This window comes from Staurois parvus, unplaced genomic scaffold, assembly GCF_062004578.1.
Source record: "Staurois parvus isolate SC_StPar_1 unplaced genomic scaffold, SC_StPar_1.0 ptg000137l, whole genome shotgun sequence".
Classification (NCBI taxonomy): Eukaryota; Metazoa; Chordata; class Amphibia; order Anura; family Ranidae; genus Staurois; species Staurois parvus.
In genome coordinates this window covers 10,209,878-10,231,153 of record NW_028317933.1, presented here as the reverse complement: position 1 = coordinate 10,231,153, position 21,276 = coordinate 10,209,878, and the positions used below count along the sequence as shown (strand labels likewise).

The 21,276-nt window shown below is 42.7% G+C and overlaps 1 protein-coding gene across 2 annotated transcripts in view; it reads left to right on the top strand.

Annotated features, from left to right (window-relative positions):
• The window catches only part of MYBL2 (MYB proto-oncogene like 2), a 70,782-nt gene that overhangs the window by 3,675 nt on the left and 45,831 nt on the right, over positions 1-21,276 (top strand). The window contains exons 2-7 of one of the 2 annotated variants that reach the window (XM_089673323.1): positions 6,767-6,860; positions 9,017-9,088; positions 12,652-12,744; positions 14,536-14,756; positions 16,461-16,605; positions 16,779-16,991. In XM_089673323.1, coding sequence (XP_089529449.1) covers positions 6,767-6,860; positions 9,017-9,088; positions 12,652-12,744; positions 14,536-14,756; positions 16,461-16,605; positions 16,779-16,991 — 838 coding nt within the window. Of the gene's footprint in view, positions 1-6,766; positions 6,861-9,016; positions 9,089-12,651; positions 12,745-14,535; positions 14,757-16,460; positions 16,606-16,754; positions 16,992-21,276 lie in introns of both variants that reach the window. The other variant, XM_089673322.1, reaches the window with a different exon arrangement.

Below are 21,276 nucleotides of genomic sequence, written 5' to 3'. Positions count from 1 at the left end.
GTGTCTATTAGCTTTGAATTTTGTCTGCGTTTGCAGCTTGAAAAGCCCATCTAATGCCTAGTACACACAATGGGAAAATTGGATAAATGATCGTTCGTGTTTTTTTTGCATGCTACTCTCATACAAGAGTGCTGCTAGGAATATGAAAATCCTCGTACAATCCAGTACAACGCCCTGTGTGCGCAGCAATGTACCAGCATGTAATCGGAAGTGATGTCATCCACGTGTGACCCCTCTGCTGATAATTACCAAACTGTAGCAATAGGATTATCACTACATTATTTCTATTATACATATTTCTATTCTTAAAGTGGAGCTCCACCCTAAAGGGGATGTTCTGCTTTAATCCCCGTTCCCCGTTAAGGATTGGCACCTTCAGGGAGCGGGTACCCGAATTGACAGGTACCTGCTCTCACTTCCACTGTGATCACCTAGATGATCAGAAGTGAAAGTTGTCACCCTCGCTCCCTGTAGTCTTCCTAGACATGTGACAGGTCCCAGAAGACTACGGGGCCATTCACGCATGCGCAGTGGGCACCCGCCTGTGATGCCGCAAGCTGTCACAGCCGGGTGCCCGACACTGAAGATGCCGGCGCCAGGGAGAGAAGAGGACACCGCTAGACCCGAGGGACAGGAAAGTGGCTGTATTTTAAAAGTCAGCAGCTACATTTTTTGTAGATGCTGACTTTTTTTTTTTTTTTTCAGGTGGAACTCCGTTTTAAAATGATATTTTTTCATTGTAAAGGAAGATTGTTTTACATCGCCCTTTTTCCTTCTTTTCTTTCTTCCTTTTCATGTTTCCAAGCATGCGTGGTCTTGGTAACGCAATTTTTTCAGCTGAATACTGTACTAATTACACGGAAGTCGTTGGTCCTGTTATTTTAGGAGAAAAAATGTTGCGCTTGTCCCTTCAGATAATTTTGCATGAAGTCTCGTGATCAGCTCTCGGATGCTGTGTACTAACAAACAGGTCGGACAATTGCTCCGAAAGCATTTTTTTGTCTGTTTTTCTTATCGTGTGTACTAGGCTTTTGGGTTCATGTGAAGTCGGTGCGCTCTGTACGCTTGTTCAGAGTTCAGCAAGCGTTTGTTCAGTGTTTGTGTGATTGCTCCAAGGTATTTCATGATGGTGACAGCAGTAGACTTTGCCTGCATAACTTGTTTGAAACAATTACTTAATTGAAAGCTTGAATGACAATTGTTTGCTCTGTTAACACCACGATGGTCTAACAAGCATTTAACCCTTGGAGTGCTGCGGTGTTACAGGAGCCAGAGTGCTTCCTTGTTGAAAATCTGTGCGTGTACAGTGCGCTCTCCCTATTGAAAGAGCAGCTGGGATATGGGAAAAAGAGAGTGCACTGAGCTTGTGTGATTTTTCAATAAGGAAGCATACTAGCTGCTGTAATGTGAAGAGCGAGCACCGAATATATGGTGTGTTCAGGAAACAAGCAACGATATGGGAAGCCAAACATAATGGGAGTATTTTGGCCAGGCTTCAGGAGGGACTAGAACAGGCCTACAAGTATGGCAGTTATATTAGCACCTTTTTCTAGCAAGATACGTTTATAAAGCTATCGCCTTTTAACCACCTCCCGTCCGGCCATTGTATATAAATGGTCGGGCGGTGGCAGTGCAGGGTCGGGTGCTCCGTTTATAAACGGCCTCCCCACCCCCTGCTTGTGCACGTTCCCTGGGAGCGTGCAGCACCACGATCCGGTGCCTGCTGTGTCCTCCGGACACAGTGGAACACCTACCGTTGTACAGGACCTCTGTGCGAGGTCCCGATCATGTGATCACTGATTGGCCAATCAGTGATCACATGCAGAGTAGTAAGCAAGATGTCACTTGTGACATCATTGCTTACTACGTGTGAAATCTGTGAATGATCAGAGGTCATATGGTACAAGGCTATTCACAACAGCTTGTACCATGTGAGAAGCTGTGACCAATCACAGCTCACTCAGTAGTTCTCAATGGCTGCAAGAATGCAGCCAGAGTGGAGGAGAAATGATTGCTTTTAGAGCCTTTATGGGTGTAAAAGCAACCATGGTGACAGTATGTAAAAAAAAAAATATATAAATGTTTAGTTTATAACCAAAAGTTATAATTTTTAATTTGGGTTACTTTGTTTTTACTAAAAAGATAACGGAATACATTTTGGCCAAGATTTATGATGAAATTTTATAAGATAAACACTTTTTTTTAAAATTGTTGGACATTTTCATTTACATAGCAAAAAAAAAAAAAAAAAAATTCCAGTGGTGAATATTTCTGGGGAGGATGTCCATAGATTTCATCAGATTCTTAAAGCGGTCCTTGACTCAAAAATGATAAAGAACCCCTTGTCTAGGTGGTGTTTTGTTGTTTGGACACTACAGACTCTGGCACCCTACTTTGCCGCTCCTGAGTAGTGGTGGCTTGTGGTATTTTTTTTTCGCCCATCAGATGACCAGTCAAGAAACATAGTAGTTCTGTTTGCATTGCCCAGTTGTGTCAAAACTGTTTTTAATCTTGGCATGCCAATCGCCCCTCACTTCCTTTAGGGCTCGTTCACACTTGACTGTTTTACCAACGTTTGCCAAATGCCCCTATAGCGTTTGGCAAGCGTTGGTCCGGCGTTCGCGGAGCATTTTTTAACGCTCCTCAAACGCCACATGCGTGGTTTAGCGTAGTTTGCCGAGCGTTAAAAACGCCGCACAAACGCCTATAATGAAGTTTAAATGGTGTTACAGCTCCGCAACCGTGCGCACCGTAGACTAGAATAGGAGGCTTCAACGCCTCCTGACTCGAGCAGAGGCGTCCGTTTTGACGCGACGCTAACGCTCCCGTTAGGACAGCACCATGTGCTGCAATGTGCAGAATTGTCAGAGGCGTTTGGGAAGCGGTTCCCAAACGCCTCTCTGCCGCCTGCACACAACGCTAGTGTAAACGTAGCCTTAGGTGATAATGCTACAGCAACATTGCCAGTCGTGGCATGGTTGTCTCTGTTGTTGGCAATGCATGCTGGAATTACTGAGCGTCACAGTAAGCCAGGTTTTAAGCACAGTTACCATTGAATAATAAGCGCCTGGCTTGTCCATCAATGACAGACCACTTGTTCCATTCATAGTCTGAAAAATGGAGGCATTGTGTCAATAGCAGCTTGCAGGGCTGCTGGATGGTATGCTACTGCTTGGAGATTCTATCACACGACCCTGCCTACTTGGGTGACAGGAGCTTACATTGGAACATTATGGAGTAAGAAACATTTGACAGTGTGTGTGTATATGTGTGTGTATATATGTATGTGTGTATATATATATATATATATATATATATATATATATATATATATATATATATATATATATATATACATACACAGTGGGGATCGAAAGTTTGGGCACCCCAGCTAAAAATTTGTATTAACGTGCATAAAGAAGCCAAGGAAAGATGGAAAAATCTCCAAAAGGCATCAAATTACAGATTAGACATTCTTATAATATGTCAACAAATGTTAGATTTTATTTCCATCATTTACACTTTCAAAATAACAGAAAACAAAAAAATGGTGTCTGCAAAAGTTTGGGCACCCTGCAGAGTTAATATCTTGTACTGCCCCCTTTGGCAAGTATCACAGCTTGTAAACGCTTTTTGTAGCCAGCCAAGAGTCTTTCAATTCTTGTTTGAGGTATCTTTGCCCATTCTTCCTTACAAAAGTCTTCCAGTTCTTTGAGATTTCTGGGCTGTCTGTCACGCACTGATGTTTTAAGGTCTATCCATAGATTTTCAATTATGTTGAGGTCAGGAGATTGTAAAGGCCATGGCAAAACCTTCAGTGTACGCCTCTTGATGTAATCCCCCGTGGATTTCGAGGTGTGTTTAGGATCCAATTCATCATATGCCGTGTTCTCTGCTGCCAAGGCCAGGCATAGATATGAGAGTGTAATGTGTTTTATGCATTTCAACCACAATACACTCTGTCGTCCTCGGGGTGACCCTGAATTTGACCGACTCCACAAAATTCGGCTCCTCGAAAATCACCTTAACCAAAAATTTGCTGATGTCTATACTCCCTAGCAAAACATCTGTGTTTGGAGTCCATTAATTTTTCAGGCCGCCTTACATTTAAACAATTTCTCCCCAGCAAGCGTGCCAGATATGGGGTCAAGATGTAGAAGACCTGTGAGAGGGCAACAGGCTATACATACAAGTTTTGGATTTATGAGGGAAAAGATAGTCACGTGGAGCCCTCCAGATGCCCAGACTACACGGAGAGCAGTGGCAAGATAGTTTGTGACTTGGTGCCCTCCTTTTTCCATATGAGGGACCACTTATATGTGGACAATTTTTATTCAACTAGTCACTATTTAGACATTTGTTCAATCTCGGAATTGGCGCATGTGGCACAGTGTGACCTAGTCGCCGGGGCTTCCCCCAACGGCTTGTAAATACCTGTTTTAGGGGGAAAAAGCCTGGTTAAAAAATAAGGAATTGCTTGCAGTGAATTAGAAGGATAAACGGGATGTTTCCGTCCTGTCTTCCATTCACGCAGACATGACCATCCAAATTGCCACGGCAGCTGGTGTTGTTGAGAAGCCCCTCTGTGTCCACGACTATAATCTTAACATGGGAGGGGTGGACTTCAACAAGCAGATGATGAAGCGGCATTGCATGACCGCGCAATTGTCAGTTAAAGTACCGCAGTGCTGTAATGCTAAAAACGGCCTGGTCAGGAAGGGGGGTAAATTCTCTGGACGGAAAGTGGTTAATATTCCAGTGGGTGGTGAGTTCTCCTTTCACTCTGTTAAAGAGCTACAGCCCCTGATGAATCTTCCACATTTGGCACTTCTATTGGAATCCTGGTACCCCCGCTGCACTGTCCATCAGATGCTCCCTTCCTTACTGCAGCACACCAGGAGGGGCTGGTGGATGGAATCATAGAATGCAGTGGGGGATGAGGCAAACCTGAAAAATTACGCCAGCAGTTTTTTTTTTTTTTCTTCTTTCCTCTGAGGAAAACCTACAGCACTGGCCAGAAGTTTTGAGAATTACACAAGTATTACTTTTCACAAAGTTTGATGCCTCAGTTTTTATGATGGCAATTTGCATATACTCCAGAATGTTATGAAGAGTGATCAGATGAATGAAAATGAACTTAATCCTCAAAAAAACATTTCCTTTGCATTTCAGCCCTGCCACAAAAGGACCAGCTGACATTTTAGTGATTTTCTCCTTAACATAGGTGTTGGTGTTGATGAGGACAAGGCTGGAGATCACTCTGTCATGCTGATTGAGTCAAAAAAACAGACTGGAAGCTTTAAAAGGAGGGTGGTGCTTGAAATCATTGTTCTTCCTCTGTTAACCATGGCTACCTGCAAGGAACACATGTAGTCATTGCTTTGCACAAAAAGGGATTCACAGGCAAGGATATTGCTGCTACTAAGATTGCACCTAAATCAACCATTTATCGAATCTTCAAGGAAAGAGGTTCAATTGTTGTGAAGAAGGCTTCAGGGTGCTCAAGAAAGTCCAGCAAGCGCCAGGACTATCTCTTAAAGTTGATTCAGCTGCTTGCTCAGGAATGGCAGCAGGCAGGTGTGAGTGCAACTGCTTGCACAGTGAGGCGAAGACTTTGGAGGATGGTCTGGTGTCAAGAAGGGCAGCATAGAAGCCACTTCTCTCCAGGAAAAACATCAGGGACAGAATGATATTTTGCAAAAGGTACAGGGATTGGACTGCTGAGGACTGGGGTAAAGTCATTTTCCCTGATGAATCCCTTTTCTGATTGTTTGGGGTATCCGGAAACTTTGTCTGGAAAATAAAAGGTGAGGGCTACTAACAGTCCTGCGTCATGCCAACAGTAAAGCATCCTGAGACCATTCATGTGTGGGGTTGTTTCTCAGCCAAGGGAGTCGGCTCACTCACAATTTTGCCTAAGAACACAGCCACGAATAAAGAAGGGTGCAAAAAACATCCTCCGAGAGCAACTTCTCCCAATCATCCAAGAACAGTGGTGTGACGAACATTGCCTTTTCCAGCATGATAGTTATCACACTTGCCTTCTGGCAAGGTGCTCCAAGTGGCTTGGGGAACGAAACATCGAAATTTTGAGTCCATGGCCGGGAAACACCACAGACCTTAATCCCATTGAGAACTTGTGGTCGATGCTCGTGGCTGGCGAACAAAAAATCCATCACAACTTTTGACAAACTCCAAGCATTGATTATGCAAGAATGGGCTGCTATCAGTCAGGATGTGGCCCAAGAGTTGATTGACAGCATGCCAGAGCGAATTGTAGAAGTCTTGAAATAGCAGGGTCCACACTGCAAATATTGACTCTTTGCATAAACTTAATGTAATTTTATCAATTAAAGCCTTTGACACTTATGAAATGCTTGTAATTATACTTCAGTATACCATAGTAACATCTGACAAAAGATCTGAAAACACTGAAGCAGCAGACTTTGTGACAATTAATGTCATTCTCAACTTTTGGCCAGGGCTGTAGTAATCGTGGAGTCCTTCAGACTGGTTCAGTTTGACACCCTTTCTTCCTCTTCTCCTAAAGGTAGTTGTATCTGCTGCTGTTATTGACATGTTTGTCAAGTAGTACAGCTGATTTGTTTGAGGAATCATCCCGTGTCTTTTTGTATTACAATGTGTAAACATTCTGCTTTTCCATCCTTGGTGTCATTAGATTATCGTCGAAAGGCCCGTTCACATTTATATTTCGTTACTGAATTGTGAATGTGGGATAACACACAGGTTTCCTTTGTCTCCGCAGTGATGACTGGGAGGACGTGCAGTATCAGGACACTGACTCTGATGTTCCAGAGCACAGAGAGAACCGTGTCAAGGTGAAATGGACCCTGGAGGAGGTAGGTCCCACTCCATGCACTGTTCAAGTGTAATTTACTGGTATGATCCAACAGATTCTTCAGGTGCTTGAATGCCCTGTCAGCTTTTCTTTTATGTCCCCTTGGAGCGACAGATTCAGGTGTGTTCTAGTATAGAAATGTTAAGGAGCTTTGCTTTTTTGAAAGCAGAGACCACCCTTTCTCAACTGCTGAACTTTGCTATTTGCCCATCCTTGTGATGAACAACCTTGTTGGCCAATGACTGGATCATACATAGGTTCTTGTATCTGTAAATACTTATAAAACACTCCAGTGCTCAATCCAAGGTGCTTCAAACAATATATCAGTAGGTAATGCTTCCTCGGGTGCAGCCCTCCATGAATTGGGGAAATTCCAAAATACTGTAAAAACACACGCAAGAGGGAGCAGACTGCTCGAGCATTGCCTTAATAAAATGTAATAAATTCCAAGAGACAAAACCATACAAACACATGGAAACAGCAGGCATATAAGAAATACAGCCTTAGGTGGCTCGTCCTATCTCAGAAACGTCTGGTGGAAACTCTAGTGCGTTTCGGGAGTCGGGTTCCCTTCAGAGCTGTGAAGAAGGAAAACTGACTCCTGAAATGCGTTAGTTTTCCACTAGACGTTTCCGAGATAGGACGAGCCACCTAAGGCTGTATTTCTTATATGCCTGCTGTTTCCATGTGTTTGTTAGTATATTTTTGTCTCTTGGAATTTGATAAATTTTCTTAAGGTAATGCACAAGGAGTTTGCGCCCTCTTGTGTGTGTTTTTGCAGTTATCTTGTATCTTTGCGTCCTCTGAGCAGACCTGTTGTCTGTCCATCCCATTTTCGTTATGGGTTAAAATGATATTAAAGTGCAGCTCCACGCAAAAGGGGAAATTACGCTTTAAGCCCTTGTATCCCCACTCCCCATTAAGGATTGGCACCTTTGGGCAGTGGGGGGGTACCCGAATTTTACAGGTACCCGCTCCCACTTCCGCAGCGATCGGAAGCGGAAGTTGTCCTCTCCTTCTCCCTCTCCGTAGACTTCTGGGACATGTGACAGGTTCCAGAAGACTGGTGCCATTCACAAAGCTCAGCGCTTCTTGCGCATGATCAGTGGGCAGCCTCAAGCTGTCACAGCCGGGTGCCCACACTGAAGAGGCCGGCGCCAGGGAGAGAACACGGCTTACCTGCTCTCTGCTGTGGTTTTGCACAGAGCAGCCCAGATCCTCCTCTTCTCTGGTCCCTCGCTGGCGCTCCTGGCCCCTCACTCCTGACGGGTGACCACACAGCAAGAAGCTTGATATGGGGGCACACACTGCTCTGTGTGTCCATTCACATACGGAGACGCAGCTTGCCCCCCCTTTTCATTGGCTTATTGGCTGTGATTGAAAGCAGTGGGAGCCATTGTCTCAACCAATGAGGAGAGGGAGTCCCAGGATAGCTAAGACTCCAGTGCACATCGCTGGATCGAGAGGGACATAGGTGAGTGTTAGGGGGAGCGGCTGCACAGAGAAGGTTTTTTTATGTTCATACATAGAATGCATGAAGGTAAAAAACCTTGAGCGCTTACAACTTTATACACATTTTTGCTGTTACTCAAGGGAATTTTTTGCCATGAATGGGGACTTACCATTTTAGGTGCCACAGATCAGATTTTGGTTGCTTGGGTTAAAGGTTTAGAACCACAAATTTTGTCCGCAGCATTTAAGAATCTAAACTGATTCTGTAGTAGTGGTGCCAGATTGCTCTTTCCCTTGGTGCAAAGACAGGCTTTGTAGACCCTTTTGTATGTTTGCTTAGAGATGCTTCTGTTCTTATCAAAAATTATCATCGCCTCCCAATTCCCTCTCCAGTCTCCATTACAGTTATCTGCAAAGTGTTTGTTTTTTTCCAGAACCACTTAAAGTAGAATGAAAGGCTTGCTTTAACTCCTCCAGCAATCCTATACCCCAATACAAGTAAAGGTTTTTGTTTGTTTTTTTTTTTTTTTGTGTATTTGGGTTTTTGTTTGTTTTTTTTGTTGTTTGTTTTTATTTGTGAAATTGCAAATAGATGTTTTATTGTACCTGTAAATATTGCTATAACTGAAATTCTTCTTTAACATATAAAGCCATTGCAGAAAATCGTTTTGAAAATCAGTTTTCTTCTTGTGTTATCTTTTGTAGGATGAGACATTGAAAGCCTTGGTGAGAACGTATGGACAGGGAGAATGGAAAACAATAGCCAATCATATGGTTGTAAGTAGAATGATTTTTTATTTTTTTTTTTTCTGCTTTAAAGTGAACTCAGCAGAAGTAGCATTGCAGAAAGCAGTTATGGATCATAAACTGGGATTGTCTGTATATGAAAATCCTCTGGGTTTCTTGCCCTGCTGTAGCCTGTGACAGCTGATCTGTGTAGCTGATGATTTTATTGATTAGCTATACAGATCTGCAATCATTCCACACCAGTGCACCAAGCACCATTTGTCTCTGTCCACAGTAGTCAACATCTGTCACATTGTACAAAAACATCTGTCAGTGTACCAATGCACAAAACAAATAGAAACATTTTTAAAGCACCCCTGTCCCCCCTTGCTCGTGTTTTAAAGGCGACCGCACGTGTTGGTCTCATATGTAAACGGTGATCGCACCACAGGTGAGGTATTGCTGCGAACGTCAGAGCGAGGACAACAATTCTAGCACCAGATCTCCTCTAACTCTAAATTGGTAACCTGTAAAGGCTTATAAAGCGTTGCCTATGGAGATTTTTAAATACTGTAGTTTGGTACCATTCCATAAGCGTGTGCAATTTTAAAGTGTTATGTTTGGTATCTATTTACTTGGTGCAACACCATATTTTATATTTTACCAAAAATGTGTGTATTATATTGTGTTTGTGTGCATTAAAATTCCTTAAAATATATTTTTTACATATAAATTGCATTTGAAAAACTGCTGTGCAAATAACTTGTGACATAATAAATTGCAAAACCCACCATTTAATTCTCTAGGGCCTCTGCACAATAAATGTTTTGGGGTTAGAAGTAATTTTTTAGTAAAAATACAGATTTTTTTTTTTACTTGGAAACAAAAAGTGTCAGAAGGCGTGGTCTTAAAGTGGATAATGCCTAAAAGTGCTTGAAGGAGAAAGTCATATATGAGGTATCGCCATATTCAGGAGGAATAGCAGAATGTGTTTTGGAGTGTAGTTGCAAGTATGCCTATGCTGTGTGTGAGAAATAAATTTAATATGAAAATGTTGTGAACAAAAAACAAATTTCATTTACTTAATTTTCCAAAGAATTGTGGGAAAAAAAAAAAATTACAACTTCAAAAATCTCACTATGCCTCTTACTAAATACCTTGGAATGTCTGTTCAAAAATTGGGGTCCTTTGGTGCGTATTTGTACTATCCTGGCTTGTTTGTGCCTCAATAAATGAGATGGGCTGTCAGTATATCAGTTGTGATAAGGTGTGATCAATTTTCAGTGATTGGTACCATAGCTTCTAGACTCTATAACTTTCACCCAGACCAAATAATATACACTGATTTTGGTTATTTTTACCAAAGCAATGTAGCAGTATAACTTATGGTCAATTTATGAATACAAATTTCTTATTTGCAAAATTTTATAATAGAAACCAAGAAAAATTTTTTTTTTTTTAATTTAAACGTTTTGATATTTTTTTCCATTTTATAGTGTAAAAAATTAAAAAACCCAGTGGTGATTAAATACCGCCAAAAGAACACTCAATTTATGTGAAAAAAATGATAAAAATTTCATAAGGGTACAGCTTTGCAGGAATGAGTAATTGTAATTAATAGTGTGAGAGTGCTGAAAGCTGAAAATTGGCCTGGGCAGGCAGAGGGTGAAAGTGGCCAGTATTGAGGTGATTAACTAGTTGCTGACCGCAGATAGCCGAATGACGGCTGCACTGCGGCCGGCCAGTTCTGAGTGGACGTCATATGACGTCCTACCAGAACGCGCTCTCCTGCGTGCCCCAGGGGGCGCACACCCGGCGATCTCCGTGATCGCTGTGTCCTACGGACACAGCTGATCACGTGATGTGGTAAAAGGCCAATCACAGCGGTCTTTTACCACGTGATCAGCGGTGTCCAATGACACGCTGATCAGAGGGAAATGCAAGTGCCGGTTCTCGGCTGCACTTTCCTCACGCTGTCAGATCGTGAGGAAAGTACTGCCGAGAACTGGCAGTTGTCAGAGCGAGGATCGGCACCGATCATCAGGGCACTGATGATCAGTGCCCTGATGATCGGTGCCCAGCAGTGCCACCCGCAAGTTCCGCCCACCTGTGCCCAGCAGTGCGCCCACTAGCTCCGCCCACCTGTGCCCAGCAGTGCACCCACCTGTGCCCAGCAGTGCACCCACCTGTGCCACTCTGCAGTGCCACCCACCTGTGCCCAGCAGTGCCACCCACCTGTGCCCACCCACCTGTGCCCACCAGTGCCACCCACCAGTGCAGCCCTGCAGTGCTGCCAGTCAGTGCCACCAGTCAGTGCCCAGCGGTTGTGCCATTCAGTGCCGCCAGTCAGTGCCCAGCAGTGATGCCAGTCAGTGCCGTCTATCAGTACCCATCATCAGTGCCGCCTATCAGTGCTGCATATTAGTGCCGCCTATCCGTGCCACCTCATTAGTACTGCCTATCAGTGCCCTTTAGTGCTGCCTATCAGTGCCCATCAGTGCTGCCTCATCAACGCACATCAGTGAAGGAGAAAAATTACCTGTTTGAAAAATTTTATAATAGAAACAAACTTTTTTTTTTTCAAATTTTTTGCACTTTTTTTTATTTATAGCGCAAAAAGTAAAGCGCCCAGTGGCAATTAAATACCACCAAAAGAAAGCTCTATTTGTGAGAAAAAAATGATCAAAATTTCATATGGGTACAATGTTGCATGACCGAGCAATTGTCAATCAAAGTGCGACAGCGCTGAAAGCTGAAAATTGGCCTGGTAAATAAGGGGGTATAAGTGCCTGGTAGGCAAGTGGTTAAATAGAAGCTGTCTGCCAAAGTGAAGCACACTAAAAGATGTCCAAAAGCAACACATGCCGTGATCTACAGAAATGATAGATGAGAAACAAAGAAATTGACGTGTCAGTCTGGAAAAGTTTACAAAAGCCATTTCTAAGGACTCCAGCGGACCACAGTTGGAGCCATTCTCCACAAATGGAGAAAACTTGGAACACTGGTGAACATTCCCACACGTGGCGTGGCCTGGCCTAACAAAATTACTAAAGAACAAGAAAAAAGTCTCCTGCGCTCAAGAATGGTAAGATGGAAATATTTCCGGTCCTTAAACATCCAGCATCAGCACAGGCCTTGCTGCCCTCTAAGGTTTGGGGGAAACCCAAAAGACACTGCAAATCAAGGAACAAGAGGGCACACCAGCCTAGTGCATTACCTGAGAGGTAAAAGGAGATGTATACTAGCGACTGTAGTGACAAAGGCATATCCGTATCCAAAGCAATCATGTCAGCTTCCAAAACACAAGAAGACCCTCAAATGGCTGATGCCTTTCAAGGGGTGATGCTCTCTTCATCAGAGCCAGTCTCACTTGTTACACAAGACTGCTTGTGTGAATATCTCCTAAACTGTGCCCATTTAGGAGATATTCATTTTATCTACAGGTAAGCTTACCTGTAGGTAAAAGATACTAAAGTGGGTTTACTTCTACTTTAATTGAAACAAGTACATACAGGGATATGCTTTGTTCATATTTCATGTCTGAGATTTCATGTCTGAGGTTGATATTTATCAGTATAATATGAGTTTTCTCTTTTTCCCTTTTTGTGATCCAGAATCGAACTGAACAGCAGTGTCAGCACAGGTGGCAACGTGTACTTCACCCTGACTTAGTCAAAGGACCATGGACCAAAGAGGAGGATGAAAAGGTTCGCAAGTACATGATTTTAAGGATACAAATTGTATAAGATATTGTATTGTAATAAGATTTTCAGCTGCAGTAAGACAGCTAAGACCATTTGATCTCCTAACTGTTATAGTTCTTCGTGGGTGTTGTTTTTTTTTTTTTCAACCGCACCCCGACTGCCCTATAGCAGATACACTACTACAGGGCGGCATGGGTGTGCAAAATCGTGTGTGTGTGTGTGTGTGTGTGTGTGTGTGTGTGTGTGTGTGTGTGTGTGTGTGTGTGTGTGTATATATATATGTATGTGTATATATATATATATGTATGTGTGTATATATATATATATGTATGTGTATATATATATATGTATGTGTATATATATATATATATGTATGTATATATATATATATATGTATGTGTATATATATATATATGTATGTGTATATATATATATGTATGTGTATATATATATATGTATGTGTATATATATATATATGTATGTGTATATATATATATATGTATGTGTATATATATATATATGTATGTGTGTATATATATATATATATATATATGTATGTGTATATATATATATATATATGTATGTGTATATATATATATATATATGTATGTGTATATATATATGTATGTGTATATATATATGTATGTGTATATATATATGTATGTGTATATATATGTATGTGTATGTATATGTGTATATATATATGTATGTGTGTATATATATATATATGTATATATATATGTATGTGTATGTATATATGTGTATATATATATATATATGTATGTATATATATATATATATTTGTGTGTGTATGTGATTTTGCATTTCTGGGTAGGGGGCGTGTGCCTGTACCTTAAAGCAAAACCCTACTGCAGTAAATATATGGAAAAACAAACTCTCTGGCCCTCATTTGTGTTGGAATACACTGGGCGGCATTGCAAATGCAAGGCACTTTGCAGTGGTGTGAGCTGAAAAACTACTGCATGCAGAACTTTTTTTTTCAGTTTAGTGGGCTGCCATGGAAATCACAGCATCCCAATACCATTGTGTGAATAGAACTTAAAGCATAAGCTCACCTTTGGGAACATGTTACATTCTCCACCCGTTTTTAGGGTGGAACATGCAACATGTTCCCGATCCTGCAGCTGCCGCCTGATTTCCCATTAACCCCAACACCCACCCCCCTTGCTTGGTGTGTGAGAGCATTATGAGAAGTTCCCCAAACTAGTCACTTTTTAAAAACAGCATGGCCGTGCAGGGCAACGCCCACACGGCCTCGTCAGTGTTCTGTGAATGAATGGACTCAATTAATTACCACGGCGCTGCAAGCTCTGTGGTAGTTCATTAAGTTTTCCTGTCAGAAGTATTGGCTTGCCCGTACGAGATGTATGCGCAAGCAGATACACTGACAGTCTGCAGGAAAGCTGCATGGCAGTAGCAATCTGCTGATCGCTGCTACTGCAAAAAATAATAAATGCTCATTTGTTTACCTGCAAAAAAAAAAGTGCATTTATTTTGTGTAGAAAGGTGATCTTATCCTTTTAATGAAATGTCACTTGTGTCATTTCCATAAAGTCCTAATAAGAAAATAAAATATGTGCCATGCACCAAGATCGGCACTTCAGCACTGTGTGCTCCCAGCACTAACCAACAGCTGTGTGTTCAGCATGGTGTGAATCCACTCTTAAATGGTGTAGGTTTTTAAAGGTATTTGTGGTAACCTTTATTTATAAACGGCAACTTGATTGTGTTTCCTTCCATGTGTGATTGTAAAAAGCTTTGCTCCAACTCCAGGTAATAGAGTTGGTGAAGAAATATGGAACTAAACACTGGACTCTGATTGCCAAGCAGTTAAAAGGCAGGATGGGTAAGCAGTGCCGTGAGCGCTGGCACAACCATCTTAACCCGGAAGTGAAGAAGTCATCTTGGACAGAAGAGGAAGACCGCATTATATGTCAAGCGCACAAACTGCTGGGAAACCGTTGGGCTGAAATAGCAAAGCTGCTCCCTGGGAGGTAAGGGTTGTGTTTTCACATGGCAAGTAGTTGGACAGATTAAACCAGAATAAATTGCCCTAAATAAATTCACGTTTATAAAAATCTAACTCCTCCGATTGAACTTGGAGATTGTGTTTTTTTTTTTTTTTTTGGCAACAGATGTGACCAAATTAGAAATGTGTTATGGCAGCACAAGGTCCTAGCCAGTGACTTTTAGCACATTTAAAGCTGAGCTCTGGGAACTAAAACTTTCACTGAAATAGGATACATTACAATTTTTTTACAAAAAGGATATTGCAGTGATATCGTTGCAGTCTTCAGTTAATTTTTTTTTTTTTTTAAATAGCTGTCAGTTTCTATTTGTCAGATAACGTGAACATTCAGCTAACTTATTTGTTCCAGTTTTTGAATGGGTAGCCCAATACTACCCAATATGGAAATCTGAGTCCTCTTACCGTTGCTGTTAAATAATATGCAATATTATGTATTCTGCTTCTGCACCACTTGTTTATGGTGCAGCAGTGAAAGCTTTCTGCTTGCTGCCTTTGTGGGGATTTTGATATGAATCTGTTTAACTGCTTCCCGGCCACCCTATAGCAGAAATACTGCTACAGGGCGGCATGGGTGTGCAAAATCACGTGTGTGTGTATATATACGTGATTTTGAATTTCCAGATAGGGGGCGCGTGCCCTACACGCGCCGCCATTTGCGGCCACTGCTGTCAATCACCGGGCCCCAGACAGTAATTACTTACCGGCGCCCGGTGATTTACAAGGCTCTCCAACATGGAATAGGACTGTTTTGTTTACTAACAGTCTTCCTCCCTGTCAGCTCGGGCACACTGCTGTGGATGGCTGTGTGATTACAGTGAAGCACCAACACATTGCCCTCCAGTAAAACACTCCCAGCACACAGTTAACCATTTGATTATCCCTCATGTTAACCTCTTCCTGCCCAGTGCCATTAGTAAAGTGTCCGTGTTTTTTTTTTTTTCTTCTAGCACTGATCACTGTATTGCTGTCACTGGGGATGTTAGTGACACCAAGCAAGTTCCCCCCCAGTGTCAGAATGTCCACCGCAGTCCCGCTATAAGTTGCTGATCTCCGCCATTACTAGTAAAAATGGAGAAAAAAAAAATCCCAGTGTATATATACCGCCATTTGTAAACGCTATAACTTTCACGTAAACCAATTAATTTACATGTATTTGAATTTTTTTTTTTTTTTTTTTAGCAAAGACATGTCACAGAATACATTTTAGTGTAAATTTATGACTAAATTAGATTTTTAAATTTTTTTACTGGACATGCTTAATAGCAAAATGTAAAAAAATCTTGTTTTTTTTTCCCCTCAAAATTGTCGGTATTTTTTTGCTATAATAAAAAAAAAAACGCACAGGCAATCAAATACCACTGAAAAAAAGCTCTATTTGATGGGAAAAAAGGATGTAAATTTAATTTGGGTGCAGTGTTGCATGACCTTGCAATTGTCAGTTAAAGTAATGCAACGCTGTAACGCAAAAAGAAGGGGGTTAAATCCTGTGGAGGGCAAATGGTTAAAAAAAAAAAAAAATAATAGATGGGTGGGCTCTGGCCTTGACACCTCCAAAATCATAATTTCTGTGCTCAGTTTACATTGCTTCTGTCTGTTCCTGGTAGCTGTCACAAAGCACCTTGCACACTTACAGGAATCGCACTTATTAGTTTGCTCTCTTGATGCGCAGAACGGACAATGCAGTGAAGAATCACTGGAATTCCACCATCAAAAGGAAAGTGGAGACAGGCGGGTACCTGAACGGACGGAAGAGCAGTGTCACAGGAGATCAGGAGGAGCAGGATGACTCTAGTTCCCAGACTGTTGTGCAGAAGGTACAAACTCAGTCAACATACAGTTATTTGTAGATGTCCACTACTGAGTGTTTATGTACATTTACAGTATATAACGTGTATAGATGTGTAATGTACATTAAACTTGTATTTTCTCACCTTGGTTAATACACTTCTTTTTTTGCTAACAGAGCGATCTATGTTTGGTACCCCAGGATAAAGAAGATGCTATAGAGCCTGTCACTGTCTCTGATATAATAGAGGTAAATATAACTGAAGTCAAGTCAGAGGTGCATAGTGAAGGTGAAGAGGAAGAGAGTGCAGGATCCAGCCCCTCATCTGCTGTCGCTTCTGTGAGCTCGGGGCCAGAGAAGTGGATGGTGGAGTATGTAAACTACCTGGTGCCGAACTCTGACATGATTGAATCTGTAAGTATCTATCTTTGCACAAATCTGTTTTCTTGGATATTTAAAGTAGGATAACATCATTTTATCATTCTTTATAAGTAATTATTCAGTAAAATGGTTTGCCTTCTACAATGTGTGCAAACTAGGAATAGTGTTATTAGCCATTTTCTATATAGGATTTGAAAAATGATTGGTGATGGTGGTGGAACTATAGGGTCACAAACAAGGGTCAGGACAGGACTTGATGCTTTTAGACAGAGGAAATCCATAATTTCATGTTATAAATGAGGTACCGTATTTCGCGCTCCATAAGACGCACCTGACCAAAAGATGCACCTAAGTTTTAGAGGTGAAAAACAAGAAAAAAAATATTCTGAACCAATGGACTGCAGACATCGTACAGGAGATGACCAGAGACTGCGGCCACAGTACAGGGGATGACCAGCGACTGCGGCCACAGTACAGGGGATGACCAGCGACTGCGGACACAGTACAGGGGATGGCCAGCGACTGCGGACACAGTACAGGGGATGGCCAGCGACTGCGGACACAGTACAGGGGATGGCCAGCGACTGCGGACACAGTACAGGGGATGGCCAGCGACTGCGGACACAGTACAGGGGATGGCCAGCGACTGCGGACACAGTACAGGGGATGGCCAGCGACTGCGGGCACAGTACAGGGGATGGCCAGCGACTGCGGGCACAGTACAGGGGATGGCCAGCGACTGCGGGCACAGTACAGGGGATGGCCAGCGACTGCGGGCACAGTACAGGGGATGGCCAGCGACTGCGGGCACAGTACAGGGGATGGCCAGCGACTGCGGGCACAGTACAGGGGATGGCCAGCTACTGCGGACCTTTGGGGAGGGAGGGGGAGCGGGTACCTGAAGTTGTCCTTTCTTTAGTGTGGGCACGCTGGCTTCTTCCCGCGCCGGCTTCTGTGACAGCTGGGTGCCGACTGCGCATACGAGAGAAGCGCTGCGCTTTGTGAATTGCCTGGTGCCTTCTGGGACCTGTCATGTGTCCCAAAAGTCGCTGGACCATTCACAAAGCACAGCGCTTCTCGCGCATGCGCAATGGGCACCTGGCTGTCACAGAAGCTGGCGCGGGAAGACTGTACAGTGCTGGACAGAGGAACAGGTAAGGTCCTGCAGGAGAGAAAAGCTGAGTGGCTGGCCCGGTATTCTGACATGGTGGCGTCGGCGGAAATACTGGACCGGCCGCTCCATATTCGCACCATAAGACGTACTGCTATTTCCCCCCCCTTTTTTGGGGGAAAAAAGTGTGTCTTATGGAGCGAAAAATACGGTACTTCGAGCGAATTAGCAGTGCCATACCTTCAGATGCAACATACAAGTGACAATATACAGAGCAGAGAATTTAGTGCAATAACAAGTGACATGTCCAGCATATAGACTGTAGAAATGTATGTTTGGGTCACATGCCAACAACCGCAAATCAAATGGTGCCGTGGCTGCACAGTAACAGACTTGTTGTCACAGCACTGTGCATGTATGAAGGTTAAAGATGAACTTCAGGAATTCAGCCACTTTGTACAATGTGCTGGCTTGCTATGAGTTAAGTCCAAGGTGCATGCCACCTTGTCACTTTTGTTTACAGCTGACAGTTTTATGGAGTGCTGGGAGCACAGCTATCTCTACACTCCCAGTGCTATGAGACGGAAGACACTGGGGTTGATTTACTAATGGCAAATATACTGTGCACTGCAAGTGCAGCTGCTCTAGATCTGAGGGTTAGCTCTGAAATGAGGCTCGGCTCGGCTGATTTCTCTCATCCAATTGTGTGCAAGCAAAAATGCTTTTTTTTTTTTTTCTTTTTCTTTCTTTCTATTTTCCTTTCATGTGATTGGGTGCTCTTTGCAAAGTGAAGCTTTACCTCATTTACTAAGCGCTGAAGCAACTGAACTTGTAGTGCACAGTATATTTGCCTTTAGTAAACCAACCCCTCTGTCTTCTCACATTCCTGCCTTGTTTGCCATACATTTTGCTGTACATTCCAATCATTGATGCTGCGATATTCTGAGGTTTCTTCAGCAAGCAACACCTTGACTCCAAGAAAACTGTTGCTACACCTGGAGGTGTTCCAGGCTTGAGATGGAGGGCATTCCAGTAATCCTCATTGCTCAGAATTTTCCTAGGCAGTTGGGTTACGCTGACCTGGTAATACTCCTGACAGATGATGATCATTGGGCTTTGCTGGTTTGGGATCTTCTGTCCAAAGTACTGGTTTGCCATGTGGCTTTACTGCCGCTGTCCTGTTGAAGCCTAGGTTCTACAGCATGGGGGCGCCTTAGTCTGTGATTCCTCTGTTGCTAAGAACTAAGAAGTGCACTTCTTGCAAGGCCTGTCATCAGACATCGCAGGCGTACTTCACTTGGTGTAAATCTCTTGGCTTCTGTAAGAATTTCTTTTTTTGGATGAATTCTCTATTTCCTGCAGCTTGATCTGGATCAGTGTTGGTTTTTATCACTATAAAGGGTCTGTTTTTTTCCCTTTCAATAGTTTGAGATCGTTTGTCAAGCTGTTTAATTAAATGATAAGTTCACCTTTTGGCCAAAAGTAATAAATGCACATATTTTTGCAGGTAAAAAAAAAAGTTAATTTATTACTTTTGGCCAAAGGAGCCTGTAAAGCATTGCATCAGCGATCAGTAGATGATGCCATGCAGGTCTCCGGCAGAACTGTCAGAATATCTGCTTGTCATACGGGATGTACGGTCAAGCAGATATACTGACGGGAAGCTTCCAATCAACTACCACAGCGTTCCACAGCGCCGTGGTAGTTCATTAAAAACTTCAGGCTGACAGCCAGCCGTGTGGACAGAGGCGCGCTGTTTTCAAATCTGACATAGCATGGGGAAACTTCTCCCCATACTATCTGTCAAAGGAAGGGGGGCAGCGGGCGCGGATTCGGCTATGGGAACATGTTACATGTTCCCAAAGGTGAACTTATCCTTTAAGAGTTTCTTGGTCTCAGCATATACTTTCATTTTATAACATCAGCCATTGCTAACAATCGTTATTTTTGATAATGCTATATAAGGGAAATTGAAAAAATTCCTTTCATGTTGTGAGTTCTGCCTGTCTGCTGCCCATCTCAATATCCTGGATTACCTGCACACTTGCTTTTTCTCCCATTTTCATTCCTTTGGTTTAATTTCATACTTGAAGACCTACATATCCCATGGTACGTTGTGGCTTGCGAACTGTTTCCTGTACTGGCTTAGGGCCTGAAAAACTCCTCCCCCTTTGTTCCTTCTAAAGTTCAGAAGGCAGGATCTGTGAAATCTGTGACACGGCAATGCCCATTCACAGGGCATAGTGAATGTGTCACAGAATTCCACAAAATGTGTGGAATGTTAAAGCAGACCTTCACCTTCCTTAACAACATAGAGGAAAAGAGAAGGGGGTGGGCCAATCGGTGTCATCGGGAGGCCTGCCAGCTGAACCAGGAAGAGCCAGCGGGCCTCTTGGTGACATTCGAAAGAACATGGCGGTGCAGGACAGAGCTGCAGATAACACCTTTAAAGTGAGTGGGGCTAACAAAAAAAGGGGGGGTGCAGATCCGCTTTAATTTCCAAACTTCAAAATTTGTTCAGAATAATTGGAAATAGTGGAAATTCAGTGTGGAAATAAATGTTACATTTTGACCATAGATACTTTAGGATCTTTCTGTGCAGGTTGTCTCCCGTGTGACTCCCTCATCCTTTCTCTTTTACCTCATTGGGATCTGAATCTGATTTGTCCTTGTGTTTCAATCCAACATTTTGAACTCAAGAGACCTTCCTCTCTCTACTCACCCACAAGTGGATGTTTCTTGTCACCTCTGTGTGGTGAGTGTCTCAACTGACACCCTTAGTCTGCAAGAAACTCTTCCTGCTTTTGCGGAGGGACGAGGCTATGTTGAGGCAGAGAAATTTTCTTGTCTAAAGGTAATTTTGTCTTTTACCCGCACTCTGTCTGGCTCCAGTTTTCTGTGGATGTGGTTTGAGCTGTGTGAGTATATGTCTCAGCCAGTGTGCACTAGTTTCTTGTTGCACCATATTTAGGCGCTTGGGCATTTGTTCAAGCCTATGGGCTAAAGGATTGAATGGTACCTTTTTTGTTAGGGTGCCAGATAATATACGTGCGTCCTGGGCTTTTGGGTGATAAGCAACTGTTTTTCCAAACTTGCGGTACTTCCTCCTGGTTCCCCATTCACACTTTCTCTACATTTCTTTTTTTCTACATTGTGGATGTCTCATCCTCATATGATGCCAAACTTCCTGCAAAAAAAGACCTTTAG